The sequence below is a fragment of the Oryzias melastigma genome, linkage group LG4 (assembly GCF_002922805.2).
Source record: "Oryzias melastigma strain HK-1 linkage group LG4, ASM292280v2, whole genome shotgun sequence".
Taxonomy (NCBI): domain Eukaryota; kingdom Metazoa; phylum Chordata; class Actinopteri; order Beloniformes; family Adrianichthyidae; genus Oryzias; species Oryzias melastigma.
Genome location: NC_050515.1, coordinates 2,531,288 through 2,553,246, shown reverse-complemented (window position 1 = coordinate 2,553,246; position 21,959 = coordinate 2,531,288). Strand labels below are relative to the sequence as shown.

The window sequence follows — 21,959 nt, the reverse complement described above, 5'->3', positions numbered from 1 at the left end:
GTAACGTGTTAATGCACGCGATTAATCGAACAGCATTAAAGCGTTAATATTCATTAATGTCCTGCTGCAGCTGTGAGATCAGCGTAATAAAAATCCATCTAAACTAAGTTTATACAGTTTTTATATTCTGTCACTGACATTTTATTAAAGACATAATTTGCCATTTATTTGTAGTTTTTGGACAAAAGCGATCTTTTAATAAATAAACATTCTAAATGTACGATTTTGCATGTGATTTTATATTATGATTATTTGCAGATAATAAGTGAAAATACCTAAAATAATAACTAAAGAAACAAAAATTATTCATGATAAATTTTTTCCAGTTTGCGAATATTAGTTAATTTTTTTAAATAAATTCCCGGCCATAATTTTATTTTCTCACAGAAAAAGATCCAAAGCATTAAAAAAAGCAGAACTCGAGTAAAGTCTAAATAGAAAAGAGACATTTTTTTATTATTTAAATATACAGAATCTTTAGCTGTGTGACATAAAACTGTAATGTTTTATTCAGCTTTATCTTGGATTGATCAGATCAATCATAACGGATGAAAATAAAAATATTGATCTTTATTTGAGTGAATGAAATGACTGTGAAAGAAATATGTATTCATGTCCTCATGTGAAATCTGCTGGAGAGAACTCGGTCTTCTGATGAATCATCACTTTGATTCAACTGTTAGTTCTCCATCTTTTCTTATTGATTTCACAACAAGATGCATTTTATTTACTATTTCAAAATACAAATTGGCCCAAATCATACAATTTAGCAACAATTTAAAAACTAAAGTCACAAAACTTCACGTTTAAGCTCAAAACAAGAGTTTTGTTTCTGCCTCCTTAAGAGTTGAATCTATTTCCTCCTTAAAACCATAAATCTTTAAAGCTGTTACCGTCTTTGTTTTCTAGTTTATGGTTGAAAGTGAACCTCGTGCAGCAAATCATCGTCTAAAGACGGTCATCATGGATGACAGGCGTCACTTGTTTATTGTACATTCATGATTCTGTTTCATATTTACTGTCGTTTCTTGTAAATTATTCATAAACTGGAGCTCAGTTTAGCATCTAGACGTTTGTGAACTAAAGTTAGAATGTTTTTTTTGTTACTAAAGGGATGAAAAAAAGACTTTTTTTCTCTGTTTTGGACATTAATTTAGAGTAAAAATGACAACAAAAGCTGTTTTATCTTTTGTTATTAATACTTGATGCACAGTAGTTCTGAACCACAATCAGAATTTCCTTTAATGTCATTTATGAGTAACAAAATGATGACGCTCTCAAGGTGTTTAATAAAATCAGGATATAGAAATACATTTTTAAAATGAGATATAAAAAGTTTGACATATGTGTTTCCATGGTAACCATAGCGTGATGCTGTATTGCATTTGAGAATATTAAAAACCTTTAATTGGCTCATATGATCATAAAACCTCCTGGTAAAAGCGTCAGGATGATCACATCGATTCACGTTTCTGCTCATGGTTTATTTGAAATGTGATGCTTCAGAGCAACTCCTGCTTCATATTGATCCATTCACGCTAAGAAAAAGAATTTATTTATAAAGAAGTTCTCACAGATAAAACGCAATAAAATGAATAAATGAAAGAAAATAAATGAGATTAAGAATCATCAGAATCGGCCACATGGGGGGTTCTGGAGTCGGGGGGCTTCTGCCCTGGAAGAACCGGTCTCCACCAGTTTAAACTGTCTGGACATTAAGAAGGTTCTGTTAAGGTTCCTCAACGTGTTTTTGAAAGGAAGTAAAGCTCTGGTTGGAGAGGGTGATTGGCGTGCTGCACCGTGGCTATTAGTCATGTTTGCAAACTAAATTATTGTAGAATATTTTCCTGAAATAAAGTAAAACCCATTTTCAGAAAAATATTGTTGGATTACTATTTCTATAGGAAGTTTAAACAATTATTTAGAGCAAGAAATATTGGCTTATGAGGCAATTATGGTGCCTTTGTGCTAGAATATAGTTTACCAGGGACCTTAAACTTTTTGTCTTTTACAACGTGAAATTGAAATTCATGTAAAATGTCCGTTTCTGTGAGCGACTCGTACGCAGGACCAGCAGAATCGGCCGATCATAGCCATCAAAATGCTATTTTTCTCTCTGTGACAGAAAGTGTCAGTATCGATATAAGAGAGAAGAAACGAGAAAATGGGAAGAAAGCTTAAAACAATTGTTGGGAGGGACGTCCGGATATTCATTTTCAGGCGCCATATTCTTTCTCTGAGGCCAGATTCTCTTGGAATTTAAGGCTACGTCCAGATTTCCTCCCTATTCCCTAAATACTAAAAAAAACAATCCACTGTAAAAACAATTTGACACAATAATCACTACAGTATTTTTTAAACAGAGGATAACAGGAAAAACCTAACAAATACAAGCGTTTTAGAGACCATTTATGACACCACGGTGTTCTGATGATAGTGTATTAAAAAAAACTTTTTTTTGGCAAAAATTGTTCAAACGCAATGCATTGTGGTCTATATGCACCAATCCAGTAAGCATCAATGCACACTGCATTATCGCACAGACTTCTGGGAAATTTCTAGAGCACTCCATTTTGGAATTTTAGATTATGGCAGCTCTACAAAATGACAAACGCACTTTAAAGCACACAAGTGATTAAGGAAGGAATTTGGACATAACCAATTAAAAATCTGCATTCTCATACGATTGTGAATCCCTCAAAGATCAGAACAGCTGATATCATCGGCGTATAGATTATCTCATAATTGCATCACGACATGCCGATGGAGTGAGGCGTTCAAGTCTGTCCGATTTGTGGGAGTTTCTACAGTCAGCAGCTGAAAGGAAGAGTCTCATGAAGGCCAGAACGTGTCCGAGTTTGGCCGATGAGGAGAACTTTCCTGCCTGTGCTGCTCACAGAGCTGCAGAAATTAAGCTCCTCCAGGCGGGACCTTCACAGCTGATGCTCTGTTCTCTCCAGTTCCTCTTCTTTCCTTCAACTCGACTTTTTTCTAACTTTTTCTATTACCTGTCAGTGCATCGCTTCCTCCCGGACCCCCCTCACCCCCCTCACCCCCCATCCTGGGTTTGAAGGATCCGGTGTGAAATGGCCTCTCACTGGCGCCTGGATGATTGACAGCCCTGCTGGGCTCGTAGCAGAGGAGGGGGGGGTTTAGAGGGGAGCCCACATCAGAGCGGGGCACAGACGGGGGTGGAGGGGAGGCAAATAGAAAGAATGATGGAGGAGGTGGGGGGGCGGGAAGATGCTGTTGATCCTATGAAGCCAGAGATCTGTCGACACGCCTGCAGACTTGTTCTGTCAGTGATGCTGGAATTTGCTCTTAATGAAGCTGAAGCATGACTCAGCAGAAGCATGACTCAGCATCTCCTGTCGTCTGCGTGGGAACTTCAACCGAGCCTGTTGGTGAAATGGAAATGTGTTTTATGAAGCAATGAATCACGCGCTCCCCATTAAGGCAATCATTTTGTTTTTCTTTTATTTTGTGTTTCTGTGTCAGAGTGAGACTTCACTTTTTTTTGTGGATCTTTGTGTGTCTTTCTCTAAAGTTCCACTCCGATCATCTTTTGATCTATTTTTAAAGAGTTCCCTGTTTGTCAAAAGTTTGCTCCTGAGTTGTGGGCGGGACTGTTTGCACTGAGTAAGCCTGGCCCCATTTCCCATCATCCCTTTAATTACATTCTCTCCCGCTAGCTTACAGTCCCTCTCACCCATTGACTGTATAAAACGCGATTCATGCAGTGAGGTGGAAACTTTCAATGTTAACTCAATGGAACAGACGGCAATTGGGGCAATCTGGAGTCCCGCAGCGTGATTTAAACGAGGGGCGGGAAATGGGCGGAAAGGCCAAAATTTAAAGATCTGAAGTTTGACAAGTTGACGCTTCGCATCCGCCAATCAGGAACTCAGCTTTGAGCATGTGACGTTTTCAGTGACTCGATCAGTGGGTAGAATTCTAGTCCAATGTCAGCGTGAACTTCCATCTCATTTACGAAACGAAAATATTGCAATCGACTGGAAAATATACGAAGATATATAATATATAAAGAAATATATCTCCATATGTCAGTCATTTACCCATATATTTTACATATATATTGAAATATATGGATGGTCAACCAATTTTAATAGGTTTTTATTTTTAACATTGATTCATATGTATTTAAAATATTGCAATATAAATCTCAATGTATTATATAGCATATTTCAGTACATCGAGCAATATATTTCAGTGTAAATCGCAATATAGATCAGTATATTTCAATATAAAAAACTAATAATTGGAGTATTTCAATATACTGATTCCAATATACTGTAAATATATTTGTTGCTCCATATATTGTTGTTTCGTAAGGGCTATTTCATCAACCCGTTGGAGCCAGGTTACCAGAGCTCATCCGGCTACTTTAGGGCGAAGGCGAGATACACTCTGCACAGATCGCCGGCTTTCCGCTCCCGCGGCGGAGCTCACTCGCTCGATATGCCGGCAGACGGAGAGACGCTGCGGGATGCGGAGGCTGCTGGCTCGGGCCTCATCGAGACATTAAAAAAAGAAATAAAAAAAGAAAAAGGTCCCCAATTATATAGTTTTTTTCTCCTGGCGACAGTCGGCCTTCAAGCTCAGCCACAGAGACACAGAAACACAGTGGAAGCGGCTGTCATACAGACACAGCTCCTGTACCGGGAACATCCTTTGATAATCATATGAACCCAAACATGGAGACATCATTACTGATGAATAAATAAACCTGATCTTCACAGATACCGTTCCTTATAGCGGTCACCCTAAAAACTTTACCTTGTAGCTCCTCCCACATCCCTCACCGTGCGATGAAACAGGGGCGGGCCATTTCCGGTTCTACAGACTCTGAATGATGTTAGTGAGCGGTGATTTGTCATCGTTTCCATGGCAACCACTCTCACTAATCAGGAGCGAGCTTGTTGGAAAGCCACACCCCTTCCTATAAAAGAATCTGTCAAACACTTCAAACGTCGGGGGTGGGGCCAGCAGGCACCACATGCTTTCATTAAGGGCATTTGATTGGCCAGTTTATAACTTGCAAAAAAAGACAATATATCATGGAAATAAAATAGATAAAAAGTTTCAGGACAAGAATGTTTCTTCTGACCAATAGATTGACTGAGTTTATTTCTCTATTGAAGTCTATCTTCTTGGAGCCACTTCCTGTTTGAAACGAAAGAGGGAAGAGGTTACTCAGTCCAGTTCTCATGTACAGTCTATGCTTACATCCCGAATCTAATATTAGCGCAACAATTTGAATACAGAAATACTCAGAAATGCAGTTTAAAGTGACATTTTCTTTTAAAACATTCTTCATCATTATTGTTAAAAACTAGGGTTGGATGGAAAAAAATTGATTAATCAATTTGAATCGATTTAAGCTCAATGGATCAATAATTGATTCATAAAAATATAAATCGATTTAGCACATAAAGCTAAAGTCCACTAGCTTGATGCTAACCTTTAATGGAATTTCCCATAGGACGACTAATGCTAACGCTCGGTCGATGTAAACTTTAGAAAAATCATGCCTGTGAGTTTTTAAACTCTTAAGGAAATATTTGTAAAGTAAATATTTGTGGTGTAAAACCTCATTTTTTTCTTCATTTTTTCTTCTTCTTCTGGAATAAGATGTAATGCTGTAGCGCGATCACCACCTAGTGGCCAAACTGAAACGTCCTCCAGGAGAAGCAGAACAATGTTTACAATGTTAATGATCTGAACATTTTTGTTAGAACTTCTCCTTTAGAGAATCCATGTAACTCTGTGTGATATTAACAATCTCATTATTTCACTGATACATTTTACAATATGTGAACTGGATCAGATTAATATAAATATATTCAAAACATAAAGTAGATTATTCATGTATTTCTAAACAAATGTGTAAATTCAAAAGTGAATTGAGTAACCAAAAGAATAGAAAATATCGAAATCATATTGAATAGTTTCTGGAAATATAATCAATATCCAGCCCTATTAAAACACAGTTTTCTTGGGGGCGTGTCTTAAACATTTCTCTGTGTTTCTCCCGTCAGTCCAAGGAGTCCTCGTCTGTGCTGAGCTGCGACGTCTCCCCGGACGACAAGTACATCGTGACTGGATCCGGGGACAAGAAGGCCACCGTGTACGAGGTGGTGTACTGAGCCCGGAGGACCGCCTCTTTTTGTTGTTTTTTTAAAGTTTTGTGGGAGGGGCCACTTTTCTGATCCTCATTATAGCAGCACATCAGCAACATCAGCACCACTGAGTCCCTCATTCTGCATTGGTAGTACCCCCTCCCCCCATTTCCTGTCCTCCTCCACCTCTCTAAGTGAAGAGTGAGGCATCAAACAGGAACAGGAAGCAGCGCGATAAGAAGGACAAAGGCGGCGAGCGAAGATAAAATTATGAAGGGAAGGAGGAGTAATTAGGGCCGTTTCCTGATTCCCCCCTGGAGGAGGTGCGGAGCAGCACCGTGGGACCGCCAGCACTGATACCACGCCGCCGATTCATTAGCCAGACAGTGGAGGCCTTAATGAGGCCGGCGCCGCGGCTCCATCTCCCCGGTGAGAGGTGTCAGGAGCCGGGGGAGCCGTGGCGCCCCGAGATCGCTCAGACTTCCACAAACACTGACGCCAATCCCCCCCCCCCTCACGCAAACCGTACGTCAGCGGGCGCACCGTCTGCTTCACCTCCTCCAGGTACGGAGGGGGGGGCACGGTGCTGCTAATTAGACACTCAGCGCGGCGCTCGCTCGGCGTCTCGCCGCCTAATATGTTTTATTTCCTCCTGACAAAGCCGGCGTCTAATGAGCAGCAGTCGACGGGATTCTCCGCGGGCTCAGAGGTGTAAACGCAGAACATCAGCGGAGCTGTTCCTTCTAATTCGTGATCGTTCTCCGTCACACGACCGGCGGCGGCACAGCTGACGAGACGGCAAATTAACACCGTTCAATTAGGCTTCAATCAGCAGCTAAATACGCAACAAGTATCTGCAAATGTTTTCACTTCCATCTCTTCTCAACTTCTACTTTTAACTCTGAGGAGAAAACATTTTTTAGGGGTACAACGATTAATCACCGATTCTAATATTTTAAAAGGAAATAAATCAAACGTGGAAGATGCCATTTGGATTGAGACTTGGTAGAATAAAATAGTCCCATCACAGCAAACAGGAGTCTGCAACCTTCAACCCTTAAAGAGCCGTTTGGGTCGATTTCTCACAGACCAGAACCCAGTAGGAGCCACAAGTCCTTCACAAAAATAAGACACTAGTTTTAATAATGTTGTTTTTATGAGGAATATAAATAAACTATTTCTTTTTTGGATAAATAAAACAAACTTTAAGAGAATATATATATATTTTTCCCAAATATGAAACGGCTTTTAAAAGAGGTTCTCGAGATTTCCTTTCAAAATAAAAGACTTCCTGTGTCACACAGAATCATCTCAATGAAGCAAATCTTGTGGTTTAATGTCAACAATGAAAAAAAGAAACATTTTATTTTGAAACTATTCTTAACCAGAAATTCATGAATCTAACTATCAAAAATTAACTAAAAAAGGATTTTTTTTAACTCTGAGGGACACTGGAGTTTGTCAAAATGGTTAGTTCTCGATTATTGAACCACTACAGCTAGTGTGCTTTGGAGGCTCGCAGAGATTTTAATTTACATTTACAATTACTTTTTCAAACTAAAAGCTTTATATTTGTCTTTAACCAGAGAGCCAGATGTGGCTCTGGAGGTTGCAGATCCTGTTCTAGATCAATTCTAGGTCAGTGAATCAGATCATTCAGAATGTACTAGAATAGACCAGGAATCGGATCCTCAACCACTAATTATGATGTGAATCAAATCCTTAAAATGAATCCCTAAAGTTTTACATTCTTTCGTAAAATACGTTTTTCCCCCCAAGGAAATTATTGAATTTAAATTGTTCATTTTAAGCAATCAAGAACAATTCACGTGTAAAACAATCAATGGAGGTCAACTGCAAAGACTCAAAAACTCAGGAACATATGTAGAAAAGTAATCTGAGATTTACGTACCAAAAGAAAAAAAAAATATTACGAGGATTGGTGCTTTCAGCAGGATTTGAACGCTGCTGTGCAGATCCTCGCCCAATCAGATGCTCCGGACATTTGAGGAAAATCTGCAAAGACGGCAGAAGGAAAGAAAGGCAGAAGACCTCTCACTCCGATGGAAAATTTAGCTAAGAATAAAACAGAAAACACAATCTAAAAGTAAAAATATATATAAAAACAACCACTGCAACTGTTTAGACGAAAAGGTCAAACCATGAAGCCAAATCTGATCATTTGTCCTAGATTTAGATTTCTCTGTCTTTAACCGACGGACTGTTTATTTTCTGGTTTTCCTTATCGAGGGGTTGCTCATGTGAGGCCATGATGGGTCAGAAAGTCCCGGGATCATCAATGGGGAGGGAAATGCTCTTTTTGTCTTTGTTTTCCGACTGTACCTTTTTATTCTGGGTGAAGTTTGGGGCTCACAGCATCAATAATCCAGTGTACAGATTAAAAAAAACAGAAAGCCTCCATATAGAGGTGAAAATGCTCTTAAACCACCGTTTGTTTCATCCCCTTTACCCAGAAATGCTATTCCTCGTACTTTAGCCTGTTTTCGTCCCGACTGTGGTTGTTCCGCTCGTTTCTGTTGAAGTCTGTGGTCTCAGGCCGACACTCCGCACCACTGGTTCCACTTTTACTGCATGCTTGTTGCACTGAAGCTGAAAAAGACGACCGACTGTCCCACTGCAGTATGTACTTTAGTTTGGAGGAACAGAACCGAGGGATTCTGGGGGTTGGAGTCAATCGGTGCGGTTTCTCCAGACCTTTTCCTGCCTTCCGTCCTCAGGACAGGCAGCCACACACTCATGACGCTGTAAAGTCGCTGTGCACACGGTGGTGAAACGTGAGTGTTTGGGACGTTTGATACTCTTCAAGTATGTAACCTCTTTCTTCTCTGCCTTTGCTTTTGTTCTCTGTGTAAAAATCTTGATTTTGTTTCTTTTTACAAACTCATGTTGATTCTCTATTTTAAGCCAAGGAACATTTTTTTAAAGCACTGTGTCTTCCCTCCGACCATTCCCCTCGTTCTGTACTACAAATACAGTCTGTGGAAGAATAAACCAGATGTGTTCATCCTTTTCACGCGTCTCTGGAGTCTTCTTGCTGTGGAGGCGGACGGACGTTTGCAGATATCGCTCAAGAACTTCTGATTAATCCCAGAGGGATTGAAAACAGAAGTTATAATAAATAAATTTCTCTGACTGCAATTGTTGAGTTATGAGGAGGATGTTTGTATTTTATCAGTATCTGCTGCACACCAGATAACAATTTATGAGCACCAGTTAACAATTTATGAGCACCAGATACTAATTGATGAGAACCAGATATCAATTGATGAACACCAGATACCAATAGGCGAGCACCAGATATAAACTGGCGAGCACCAGATAACAACTGGCGAGCACCAGATAACAACTGGCGAGCACCAGATACCAATAGGCGAACACCAGATAACAATTGGCGAGCACCAGATAACTGGCGAGCACCAGATAACGATTGATGAGCACCAGATAACGATTGATGAGCACCAGATACCAATAGGCGAGCACCAGATAACGACTGGCGAGCACCAGATAACAACTGGCGAGCACCAGATAACAACTGGCGAGCACCAGATAGCAACTGGCGAGCACCAGATACCAATAGGCGAGAACCAGATAACGATTGATGAGCACCAGATACCAATAGGCGAGCACCAGATAACAACTGGCGAGCACCAGATAACAACTGGCGAGCACCAGATAACAACTGGCGAGCACCAGATAGCAACTGGCGAGCACCAGATAGCAACTGGCGAGCACCAGATAACAATTGATGAGCACCAGATAACGATTGATGAGCACCAGATACCAATAGGCGAGCACCAGATAACAACTGGCGAGCACCAGATAACGATTGATGAGCACCAGATACTGACTTGTGCACACTAGATACCAGTTGGTGTCAACTTTAGCATTTTCAGCTACCAAATTCAGCTTCCAGCATTCACACTAGGATTATCACAGGTAATAATATGTCTAGTTCATAGTTATTTTAAAAAGTTATGGTTTTTAAAATGTAGTTTTAGAGAGTTCAATAAATGTTTATCCTGTTCGGTCTAAGGTGTGTTTTGGCTCCGTTTTGCATCCACATTCCAGCAGAAGCCCTCGCTAACACCGGCTGTCTTGGAGGAATCATTTCCTGCAGTCGTTCTTCCATCGTCACCGTGATCTCTGCAGAATCTTTTACAGTAAAGCTGTGTTACCGCCCTCAGACCCCCTGCGATGGCGCCGCTGTGATAAACAGCTGCGGCTCACGCGGGTTCGACTCTCAAAGGTGTTTCTCCGTCTGCAGACTCCCCGATTCCTCAGATGACGGGAGCGTCTCCCCGGGAGCGCCCGGCGTGCGTACTCACCTCTCACTTTTATCTAAACGCTCCTCAGATGCTTCCTGACACCGCGCCGCCAGACGTTTGAACACGTGAACGCTCGCTTCCTTTTCCAGTCAAACCTGCCGTGAATTTGAAGAAGACATGAACTCAAACAGGAAATCGCATTCAGGCAAGCAAATAAAAGCCTCGTTGTTCCTGAAAGAACTTTATTTACAGGTTCATATATAGCAAGGATCACGATGGTAGTTAAGAAAATCCCAGTCACTCCGTCTATATGTGCCCTAACGAAAAAGAAAAGAAAAAACATAAATTTGAGCTTTAAAGGTCAACTGAATGCAGCAGAAGTCTGACCACTTTTCTTCTTAAACTGAATTCCACTTCCTGGTTCCTGAAAATCTGTCATTTTTAAGAAGAACTCGTGGCCGCACATCTGAGGAAACCCGGTCCGGTTCTGTCGGGACGCACAAATGATACAATCATGGTGCTGCTGAAGCGGAGCGTCGGACCGGGTCGAGGTCGGACCGGGTCGAGGTCGGACCGGGTCAAGACCGGCCCGGGTCGAGACCGGCCCGTGCCTTCATGCTCCTCCGACGCTCTGAGAATCCAGCTGTTTGCAACATATTCAAAAGATAAAAAAATAAGGATTTTTCTTGATCACTACGGACGCTTCATTAAAAAATCAAAACAACGTAAGAAAAGAAGCTCTTTGGAGGAATCCGCGTCTGCACAGCTATCGACTAGCATCCTCAGAGGTCAGACATCATCGTTCGTGTTCCAGAGATTCGACTTTTTCCTTTTCATTCTCGTGACTAAACAAAAGGACGAGCTGAGAGTCTCTTGGTTTCCACGCCGCCCATGCTCTACAGTCATTGGTGCGGCGGGGAGCCCTGGCTCCGCCCCCTGGTTGTTCAGAGTTCAGTAGATGACTTCGTAGACTGTGGCCTTCTTGTCTCCAGAACCCGTGACGATGAACTGGTCGTCGGGGGAGATGTCGCAGCTGAGAACTGATGAAGACTCCTTAGACTGAGCACAAACAGGAAGAGGAAGTCAGCGGAGAAACGCCACGGAAAACGGCGTTGAAGATTCTGCGCGTCTACCTGGAATATGCTGGATCCGTACGGCGTTCTCCACGCGTTCAGGAGGTTATCTTTTCCAGTGCTCACGAACCATTTACCTGTGGAGCCACAAACACAGCAGGTGAGATGAGGAGACGCCTCGTCCTGGACGATGTGGCGGCGTTGGTGCGGCGACTCCGCCCACGTACCGCAGTACGCAAACTTGAGGGAGAGGACGCAGCTCTCGTGGAGGTGCAGCTGGTACTTGTCGGGTTTGGAGACGTGCAGGACTTCCACGTTGCTGCTCTCCATCCCAACGGCCAGCCACTCGCCGGTGGGACAGTAGCCCAGAGAGAAGATCTGCAGGAGGAGCAGAGGGAACATTTAAAATAAAAAACGATAATAATCGCGAGAGCGGCGGCGCGCCGCTGAACCTGTGAGGTGAAGTCGTGCTGCTGCAGCTGCCGGCCCTCCCGCAGGTCCCAGCAGCGGACCGTGTTGTCCAGGCCTCCCGTCCAGAGCTTGGTTCCGTCGTTGGAGATGTCGATGCAGCTCGCCCCGTCGGTGTGGCCCTGGAACTGCCTGCAGGAGGAACCACGGAGCCCAAACACACCGCAGAGGAAAATGGGCTCAGAAAAGTTTTCATTCTATGTGAGAAGTTTCAATGATTTTCTTTAAGTAATTAGACACAAAACTTTAAAAAAAGAAACAGAAAATGACTAAATACAGGAAATCTTGTGTTTTTTTCCCTAATCTTGGTTTTAGTGGTTCAGATATTTTTGAATAGAATAGAACAGAGTAGAACAAAATAGAGTAGAGCAAATAGAATAGAAATGACTAGAGTACAATAAAACAGAACAGAGTATAGTAAAATAGAAGAGAACATAGTATAGTAGAATAGTAAAGAACAGAATAGAACAGAGTAGAATATTGTAGAATAGTAGAGAACAGAGTACAATAGAATGCAAAAGAAAAGAGTAGATTAGAATAAAACGGAGCAGACAATAGCAGAGTAGAACACAGTAGATTAGAACAGAACAGAGTAAAATAGAAAAGACTAGAACAGAGTATAGCTGAATGGAGTAGGACTAAACAGAACTAAATAGAGTAGAGTGGAAATGGACAGAGTAGATTAGAATAGAGTTGAGCTGAATAGAGTAGAAAAAACAGAGTAGAGTAGAATTGGTATCATAGAATAGAACAGAGTAGAACAGAGTATAGTATAGTAGAATGGAGGAGAATAGAGTACAGCAGCAGAAAAGAACAGAGTATAATAGGATAGAAGAGTAGAACAAAATAGAACAGAGTAGATCAGAATTGAGTTAAATAGAACAGAGTAGAGTAAATTAGATGCCAGCAGCAGCAGTACAGAGGGCAACAGTAAATAATAGCAATAATATTAGTAGTAATAGTTATAATAACACAAAAAAAACAAAACAAAAAACAAGGCATAAGGCTATTTTAAAAAAGGCAATAATAAAGTACAGGAAACTCAATAACAAAAAAGGTTAAAGCTGCTTATTTCATTATTACAAAAACAGAATTTCCTTGAACACAAAAAAGGAAATTCTGAAACTTTAGATGTATTTTTAGTACTAATGTAAAAATATTTTGCTTTTTGCTAGTAATGATGTGCATCTATTTTTGTTTACTTATTATTTCCAATACATTTGTGAAAATATCTAAACATCAACTGTGTTTGGTTCTGTCTTCTTTTTTAGTTAAAAGTTCAATAAAAACATAAAAAGAGGCTTAAAGCCACAAAAAAAGGTTTCAATTGCTATAAGAAGCTGTAAGCTAAAGGGAGAGAGTGTAAAGAGTTGGAGTGATACTTTAAACTTTGCTGCATTTGCTGGTTGAAGGACAGGAACCGAAATCCTCTGAACTCTCAGCTCCTCACCTGACCAGCGTCTGGTTGTGCAGGTCCCAGACCACGATGTTGCCGTCGCTGCAGCAGGAGAAGCACACCTTGTTGTCGGGGGAGATGGCCAGAGCGTAGCAGGCGGGGGCGGACGACGTCAGCTCCGCCTTGATGCGTGGAGTGGGCGTGGCCAAATCCCAGATGGACAGAGTGCTGGCCTCCCCGCCCACGATCAGGGTCCGCCCGTCCGACAGCAGCTTGCAGGAGCGGATGTAGTTATCTCTGTTCTGGTTGGACACATGAAGATTCGGCGGATTTACTCGGCGTTCGGTCGGAGGATTTTAAACGGTACAAACGCTCCTCACCAGGCAGTCCAGCTGGGCCATGGGGCTCTTGCTCCCCGGCTGGCTGATGTCCCACACTTTGACGCAGCCCTTGCCTCCGGTGTAGACGTGGCGGGTGGAGGTGCTGATGGTGACGGCGCACACCACCTCGCCGTGGTTCAGCGTGTGGATCTGACGGGCGTGGCGCGGGATGCCCGGCCCCAGCAGGGCGTCGGGGGGGAACGGCACCGGCTGCATCTGCCCGTCTGCGCTGACGTGGAACGAGTAGGCGCTGAGGAGGAGACGGACGGAGAAACTCAAAAACCAGGAACGAACACGTCACTGTTCAGCCTGAACGCAGCAGACGAGCAGTTTGAATATTCACAACAAAAGAGAGACAGAAAACACAAGTTTGGATGATTTAAACACTTGAAGAGTTTCTATGGCAACATAAAATAGAAGACACAGGGAAACTACTTTTTGTTTTTTAAATAAATTCAATACATTTTAATTTACATAAATAAAAGAAAATAGTGGATAAAGTTCCCCTCCAATCATCTTTTGATTCATTTTCAAGGCATTCATTCTCCCGGTGGTCTTTTAAGTTATGATTCTGTATTTCCGGAGTATACGTCTCAGTTTTTTAATAGTTTAGCCGAGGGAGCGACTTATTTGAGATTTTTAAAACATAAATAGCCTCATGTATTCGTTATTTTCCCACTAACAACTGGCTGTCCATTAGCAGTTGTTTCTGCTTACAACCAAAAAACTATAAATGTGTCTAAATTAGCTGAAAACGGCTAGCATAATATTAAAATGTTAGCTAAACTCCATAATTTCCTTTAAAAAAACTGTTAAAATGACTAATTAGGCAAAAACAGCTAGCTTAATGCTAAACTGTTAGCTAAACTCCAAATTTGCCTTAAAAAAACTGAAAACTTGTCTAAATTAGGCAGAAACAGCTAGCATAGTGCTAAAATTTAATTTGAACTCCACATTAGCAACAAAAAAATGGAAACGTGTCTAAATCAGCCAAAAGCAGCTAGCATACTGCTAAAATGTTAGCTGAACTATATATTTTCCTAAAAAACTGGGAACATGTCTAAATTAGCTGAAAACAGCTAGCATAATGCTAAAATGTTAGCTAAACTCCATGTTTTCCTAAAAAAACTGTAAACATGACTAAATCAGCCAAAAAAAGCTAGCTTAATGCTAAACTGTTAGCTAAACTCAAAATTTGCCTTAAAAACTGAAAACTCGTCTAAATTAGCCAAACACAGCTAGCATAATGCTAGCATGTTAGCTAAACTCAAAATTTGCATACAAAACTGGAAACATGTCTAAATTAGCCAAACACAGCTAGCATAATGCTAGCATGTTAGCTGAACTCCATATTTTCCTTAAAAACTGGAAACATGTCTAAATTAGCTGATAACAGCTCTCTAAAATGTTAGCTAAATGCTAAATTACCACAAAAACTAAGTTATTGCCGAACATTTTAAAGCTGGAATGATGTCTCTGATAAAGAGTTCACATGTTTCAACGTGCACAAAGTTTCTGAAGGATCTGAGCGATTTCTCATTCATCTCCTGTGGAGTTTATTTCTCTCATTATTAGAAAAAACTGAAATAATACTATTTTTGTTACTAAGTAATCACACAAAAATAATCTGAGGACAGCAGAGACGTTGACTGGGCAGATGTGATTTTAGGGGATTTTTTCCTAAAGGGTCAACAGGGGAACGTTTGGGGGAGGAGCAAAAGAAGAGTCGGCGTACGGTTTTCCTGAGGCCGACTGGAGGCTGGCAGGAAGTCCCGGGACCCTCATGTGAGGATGTGGAGACTCGTAGCCCACCTGGACAACAGAAACAGAACGAACTGAGTTCTTGATCCGGCGAGACGTCGTCACTAATCGTCTGTAAAAACTTCCTGTCAGCCGCAGAGACTCACCACAGGGGACCGCCCATAACCTGCAGCAGCCGCCGCCGCAGCCGCCGCCGCTCCGTTCATCTGAGGGGAAACCAGGTGGAGGCCGGCGCCGTAGCCCGCCGCCCCAGGCAGGTCTCCGTTCACCCCGGGGGGAGGCAGGCCGAAGGCTCCTGGGGGGTACGCTCCCTGCACGGCCAGGGGGTTCCTCAGCCCCAAAGCTGGAGGCGGGGACAAAGAGGAGAAACATGAAAGAGTCGCTTATCATGAGGCTTAAACAGAATCCTGAGCGTTCAGGGGACTCCCTCCACCAAGCAGCAGCTGCACCATCGTACTACTGCCCCCTGCTGGCTGAAGCGCCGTCCTGCACTCCACATTTATTATCCAGGAGACACAGGGGAGCCAACATGGAGGACAGGAAGACCCAGAGGAAGACGCGTTCGTGCCCCCATCAAGTCCAGCTGGTGTTTGGTGGGGGGAGCCTCTGCACTGAAGGAGGGCGGAGCCTCCACTGCCCGCCCACTCACCCAGGGGGTCCACGCCCGGCTTTCCTGGAACTGGTCGGAACTGCGGGGGCCCGCTGGGTCCTGGGGTGCTGGACTCCTGGGACATGGGGGTCCCCGGCTTCATCCCTGGCGTGCTTGATTTCTCTCTCTGGAACAGATCGAGGAGGCGGAGACATAAAAAGGGGCGTGTCTTCTGTGACACGTCCAGAAAAGAGCTGAGACCTTTCACTTCCACCTACCTGTGGGGGCTCTTTGCCACGAGAGGGGGAGGCAGTGCTGCTGGACGAGGCCAAGGAGGTTGGGCTGGCCTGGGGGGGGCCGTCTTTACGGGATGGGGGCATTTTATCCAGACCGTTCTCCCTGGACGAGTACGACTGCACGCTGTGGGGGGACGACGGGTCCTGGAGACAGAAGGAAGATCAGTCACGGATCAGAGATGATCTTCAAGGAACAGAGGTCCTTTCAGAATAAAATACAGGTTAGAGCCTAAAAAACAGAATTATTTCAAACTAAAGTTCATCCAAAAAAACCATTTATCCAACAGTCCAACTCAAAACCTAAAAATATGAGGAAAATTTTGGAGAATAAAAATCTTTTTTTGGTCCTAAAATGAGGAGATTACTTTGCTGGATCATAAATGAACAGAAACAGATGTCAGATAAATAGAAGATTTAATCAATATTAAAATAAATGTAAATATAAAATATCCAAATTGAATGAAAAAACATTATGAATCACAGACAAGTTTGTTTTCGGTGAATGTTTGGGTCCAAAGCAGAGAAGTGTGGCTGACTTTCTGGATCTAAGGCTACATCCAAATATCATCACTATGAACTAGATCAGAGGTCGCAACCTTTAACAGTAAAGGAGACATTTGGACTCGTTTTCTACTGATCAAAACCTGGAGGGAGCCGCATGGACTTACTTTAACCTTTAAGAAAATTGGATTTGCATTCATGACATTCTTATTGTTTTTTTATTCTTTTAGTAAATGTGAATTATGTGAAGTTTTTTGGCACAAACAAAAGCAAAAATGTAAAAAGAAACTGGCATTTCTCAAAATGGGATTTTTTTTTATTTTTACCTTTTACCATTATTAGAGGTCAAATTAGAGAAAAAGCTTAATTAAGCTTGTAGCTTAATTACTAGCTGAACTCTAAATTAGCAAAAAATTCCTCAGTAAATAAAGTCAGCCAAGAATGTTAGCATGTTGCTAAAGTAGAAGCTAAACTCTAAATTTTCTGAAAATTAGTATTATTTTATTTTTCTTCAGCTGTAGAGCCGCCATGGAGAGATAGAAGAGCCACATGAGGCTCTGGAGCCGCAGGTTGCTGACCACTGCACTATACAGTGTATATACTATATATATATATATATATATATAGTATATACACTATGTAGTGCGTTCACCCTCTTCTAGTCCTGTCCAAATAGACAACTCCAAAGTTGAGATACCAAGATATTTCCCAGAAGTCTTTGCTAAAAACCAGTGATTGATGATGCTCACTACATTGGCAAATATAGACCACAATGCATTGCGTTTTGCAAAAAAGAAAACGCATCATAAAACGCTTGTATTGATTAGATTTTTGCTTCGTGAAATTAGTGACGTCATGTTTGGCATTTAAAATAAAAATGTGAGCATGGTGTTCAAATAGTTGTTAAAATTCATCAGAGGTGTCAAACTCAATCGAACAAGAGGCCAAAATCCAAAACACGCCTCAGGTCGAGGGCCGAACAGGATAAACATTTATTAAACAAACTAAAACTACATTTTAAAACTTTAAAGTTGTAACTTTTTAACATAATTATGAATATTAAAAAACAGGAATATTATTCCAGAATAAATCAGCTTAAACCTTAAATAACTTTCAATAATTTACTCTCCATAAAAATGCATTTAGTCAAAATAAACAAGTTAGAAATAACAATAACTTTTTGAATAAAAAAATATTCAGAAATGTAATGTTAAGCTTAATTTTCTTCATATATATATATATATATATATATATATATATATATCCTCCATCGTCCCAAAAAATACCACAAAAACATGAAGAAAAACAGAAATGTTTTCTGTCTGCATTCAGACACATAAATCTCAATTATTATTGTTATTATTAAATGATGTGTGCCGACGGTAACACAGACACTGACCTCATCCACCACCAGGTTATCGTCGCTCTTGTCTGCATCGCTGCCCTGAGATGAAGAGAGGAGTGGCGAGATGTTCACGTCCACGTTTATTCTCGTTCAAAACATAAATGTCTTAACATGTTTAAAAAGTCTTCAGGCCCACACGCCGACAGATGAAACCCAAACGTTTGTGAGAGCGTCCTCACTCACATAGTCCGTCATGAACTCCTTCTCATCAGCTTTCCTCTTCTTGCCGTTGCTGAGGTAGTCTGCCGGACGCCCCTTATCCCCGTTGGACAGAGAGCTCTGCAGAAATGAAAGTGGCCTCGATCAAAGGGGGCGAGATGGGGAGGAGATGGAGGTGTGGAGGGGGAGGTGGTAATGAGTTGAGAGGGAGAGCACGAATCCCAGCAGGAGCTGCAGCGGCCGGCGGGTCGGAGCGGGAAGTCTGTCCAACTGACAGGAATCATGTTGGAACTGAAGGTAGACCGTTGATGCATCAAACCAGATCAGCTCCAAAATGAGCTTAAATTCAACATCAATGTATATATATGTGAGTGACTTTTACTTATTTGATTCAAATCTAATAAAATTCAAATTGTATTTTATTTAAACAGCACTTTTCCTGATGCAGATCAGTTAAAGTTCAATAAATAAATACAATATTAAATAATCCAGTCTATCGAGTTACATTAAAACACGAGGAAATTTAAAGACTATTTTAAACATTTTAAACATCCAGTGAATAAAACTGGCACATCCTCTTCATTTGGGTATTATAACTCAATTATTACAATACAAACATTGATTTAACATCTACTTTAAGTTTGAAGTACACTTTAGATTAAAGTATTTTAAGTTTTTTTTACTTTACTTTGAAGAATTAAATAAAAACATTCTAACAACTAGTCTATAGTGAGAAGATTTTGGTTAAAGAATATCAAAATAAAAGTTATTTTTGATATTAAAGCAAACGTATTGAACATTTTACATAATAAACTGAATTTTGACAAGAAAACAGATCAGTTAGTCATGTGTGATGACTGTATGTGAGAACTGGAGCGAGGCTGTAAATTTATTTATGTTCTTTCTTGTGACAAATCCAGTGGGGCAAAAAATATTCAGACGTACACGTTTTCCCACCTAAAAAGATGAGAGAAGACTGTACTTTTCATCGTAGGTAAACCTCAACCATAAGAAAATAAAAAATAAAATCTAGAAAATCACATTGTCTGATTTTGAAAGAATTAATTTGAAAATTATGGTGGAAAAAATGTATTTGGTCAGTAACTCAGTACTTTGTTCTATACCTTTTGTTCGTACTCAAACATTTTCTGTAAATCTTCACAAACTTGTTGGTATTTTGGTCCATTCCTCCATGCAGATCTCCTCTAGAGCCGTCATATTTTGATCTTTGTCTCATTTTGTGTCTCATAGTTGAGGTATATCTATGATGACAATTACAGACCTCTCTCTTCTTTTAAGTGGAAGAACTTGCAGATTTGGCTGAATACTTTTTGCCCTGCCGTATTACGCTGTTTTAGACTGCAGCTCTGAGGAGGTGAGAGAGGCTCTGATTGGACAGAGGAGAGGAGGTGTACTCACAGGTCCCGCTTCACGATCTGCCCCCCCAGGATCCAGGCAGCAGAAACAGAAACAAAAACACAACTTCATGATTTTCTTGAATGAATCCATCACTGAGATGCTTCTACAAAGTTCTAAAATCAGTTTGGAGAAATAAATTCATTCTCCTTTGGGGAACTCCAGGTCTTTCCAGTCTTTTTTTATTTTTTTTCCTATCCAGTCTTTTTTATTGACTTGCAGTCAGCTGGGGTTTGGTCGTCATGTGTCCTGTACCTCTGTGGTGTTCGGCTGCAGAAGCAGCAGCTGCTGCCGCCTCAAGATGCGCCCTCTCATCTTTGGCCGCGAGCTGGGCCCCCAAAGCCCCAGACAGGGCCAACAAGCCCGACCCGCCTCCAAGCGTCAGGCCGGGATGGGGCAACCCCGAGGGGTGCGGGCCCACCGGCAGGCCCTGGGCATGCTGGGAGAGGTGCTGCGCCTGGATCTGCTGCTGTGGAGACGAGGCAGAGACAGAAAAACAAAGCCAGAGAGGAGATGGGAAAAGACGGATTTTTGGAAGAATTCTTCAGTGGGAGGAATGTAGAAAATGATGAAGAGGAGAAATGCTGAGGTCAAGGCAGTGGCTCTTTAGGAGGGAAGTTTGTGCTGAATTCATTTGGATCTTTTTGGTAGATTTAATCGAGTTTAAACCAAATTAGATTAAAAAATATCAACCCAATAAAAATAAAATTCATTTTTTTGTTGGTAAAAGAGAAGAAAAAATAAAAATATATGGGAGTGGTACACACGCTATTAGGCAGAGGGGGGAGCCCACGTACCCCTATCGAAGCATTTAGCTCCCCCATGGTCACCTGTTTGGCACGTTCCATCGCCTGGACCACCTGTTGCTGATGCTGCAGGGGGGAAAAAACAGATATTAGTAATTAAAGTCATTATTTCCACTCAGAAACCTGCAAACACATGACATGTGTGTGCACGTGAGCGTGCGTGTGTCCCACCTCCTGTGACAGGAATGGGATGAGCTGAGCGCAGATCACGTTTAGCCGCTTGGCAATCTCCGTCTGAGAGGAGAAAAAAGATACTGTCATTCTGACGGAGAAACACAAACAAGCACACAGCCAGGACCGGCATCATCACAAAGACGGTGCACGCGCACACGCGCACGCACACACACACACACACGTCCGTTCCTCTCAGGGCCAGTGTGGTAAATATTTCAGCTGCTTACATCTGGTCCATGCAAATGGAAACTCTGCCAGCGAGTTTGGCTAAAATATTCATGGCCAGCATCTGCTGTGGCCACAGCCAGCACACACAGAGTGCATGTGTGCGTGCACGCACGTGCACGTGTGAACAGGAAAGACAATGATCAGCGTCTTGTGGGCGTGTACATGTGTCTGACATGTGTCTGTGGGTGTGTTTCTGCATGTGTGTGCGACGCCTGCTGGGGGTCAGTGGTTGGAGCTGTGGTGGAGCGTCTGCCTCAACCTGCTGAAGGCGACCCCCCCCACCACCACTACCACCCTTCATCATTTCTGTTTCCATCGTTGTCTTTCACTCCTTCATCCATCGTTCTGCTTTCCCTCATAAATTTCTAAACTACTGTAGGAAAACGAATCATTTTTGATGTTTCCACTTTTTAAATAAAAAATGAAGCAAACAAATAATGAACATTTAAATTGATTTTCTAAGGAACGTGTTCGATCACGGGCTGGGTAAAAAAAAATGCAAAAGAATTCTTAGAAAATGAACCTCTTCTCGCGAAAAAGAGGTCTCACGATCGCGAAGAAGAGGTCTCACGATCGCGAAGAAGAGGTCTCACGATAGCGAAGAAGAGGTCTCACGATCGCGAAGAAGAGGTCTCACGATCGCGAAGAAGAGGTTTCACGATCGCGAAGAAGAGGTCTCACGATCGCGAAGAAGAGATCTCACGATCGCGAAGAAGAGGTCTCACGATAGCGAAGAAGAGGTCTCACGATAGCGAAGAAGAGGTCTCACGATCGCGAAGAAGAGGTCTCACGATCGCGAAGAAGAGATCTCACGATCGCGAAGAAGAGATCTCACGATCGCGAAGAAGAGGTCTCACGATCGCGAAGAAGAGGTCTCACGA

General features: G+C 41.9%; 2 protein-coding genes and 1 long non-coding RNA gene across 13 annotated transcripts in view; 2 read left to right on the top strand and 1 right to left on the bottom strand.

Annotated features, from left to right (window-relative positions):
• tle2b (TLE family member 2, transcriptional corepressor b) overlaps window positions 1-9,172 on the top strand; it is a 154,269-nt gene extending 145,097 nt beyond the window's left edge. For all 6 annotated transcript variants that reach the window (XM_024278858.2, XM_024278859.2, XM_024278862.2 and 3 more), the window contains one exon: window positions 6,060-9,172. In XM_024278858.2, coding sequence (XP_024134626.1) covers window positions 6,060-6,167 — 108 coding nt within the window. In that variant the 3' untranslated portion in view covers window positions 6,168-9,172. The remainder of the gene's footprint in view (window positions 1-6,059) is intronic.
• Window positions 9,173-10,447: 1,275 nt separating this feature from the next.
• LOC118598640 lies at window positions 10,448-11,090 on the top strand. Its single transcript, XR_004947700.1, has 2 exons — window positions 10,448-10,977; window positions 11,026-11,090. It is a non-coding gene; the product is annotated as an uncharacterized LOC118598640 (long non-coding RNA).
• tle2a (TLE family member 2, transcriptional corepressor a) overlaps window positions 10,655-21,959 on the bottom strand; it is a 47,582-nt gene continuing 36,277 nt past the window's right edge. The window contains exons 5-20 of one of the 6 annotated variants that reach the window (XM_024278864.2): window positions 20,848-20,910; window positions 20,638-20,742; window positions 20,126-20,339; window positions 19,874-19,890; window positions 18,479-18,574; window positions 18,290-18,334; window positions 16,372-16,533; window positions 16,154-16,280; window positions 15,651-15,847; window positions 15,479-15,555; window positions 13,744-13,993; window positions 13,418-13,665; window positions 11,952-12,099; window positions 11,727-11,877; window positions 11,560-11,636; window positions 10,655-11,485 (exon numbers count right to left, since the gene is read on the bottom strand). In XM_024278864.2, the coding sequence (XP_024134632.1) occupies window positions 11,378-11,485; window positions 11,560-11,636; window positions 11,727-11,877; window positions 11,952-12,099; window positions 13,418-13,665; window positions 13,744-13,993; window positions 15,479-15,555; window positions 15,651-15,847; window positions 16,154-16,280; window positions 16,372-16,533; window positions 18,290-18,334; window positions 18,479-18,574; window positions 19,874-19,890; window positions 20,126-20,339; window positions 20,638-20,742; window positions 20,848-20,910 (2,085 nt within the window). In that variant the 3' untranslated portion in view covers window positions 10,655-11,377. The remainder of the gene's footprint in view (window positions 11,486-11,559; window positions 11,637-11,726; window positions 11,878-11,951; window positions 12,100-13,417; window positions 13,666-13,743; window positions 13,994-15,478; window positions 15,556-15,650; window positions 15,848-16,153; window positions 16,281-16,371; window positions 16,534-18,289; window positions 18,335-18,478; window positions 18,575-19,873; window positions 19,891-20,125; window positions 20,340-20,637; window positions 20,743-20,847; window positions 20,911-21,959) is intronic. The other 5 variants (XM_024278866.2, XM_024278867.2, XM_024278868.2 and 2 more) reach the window with 5 other exon arrangements.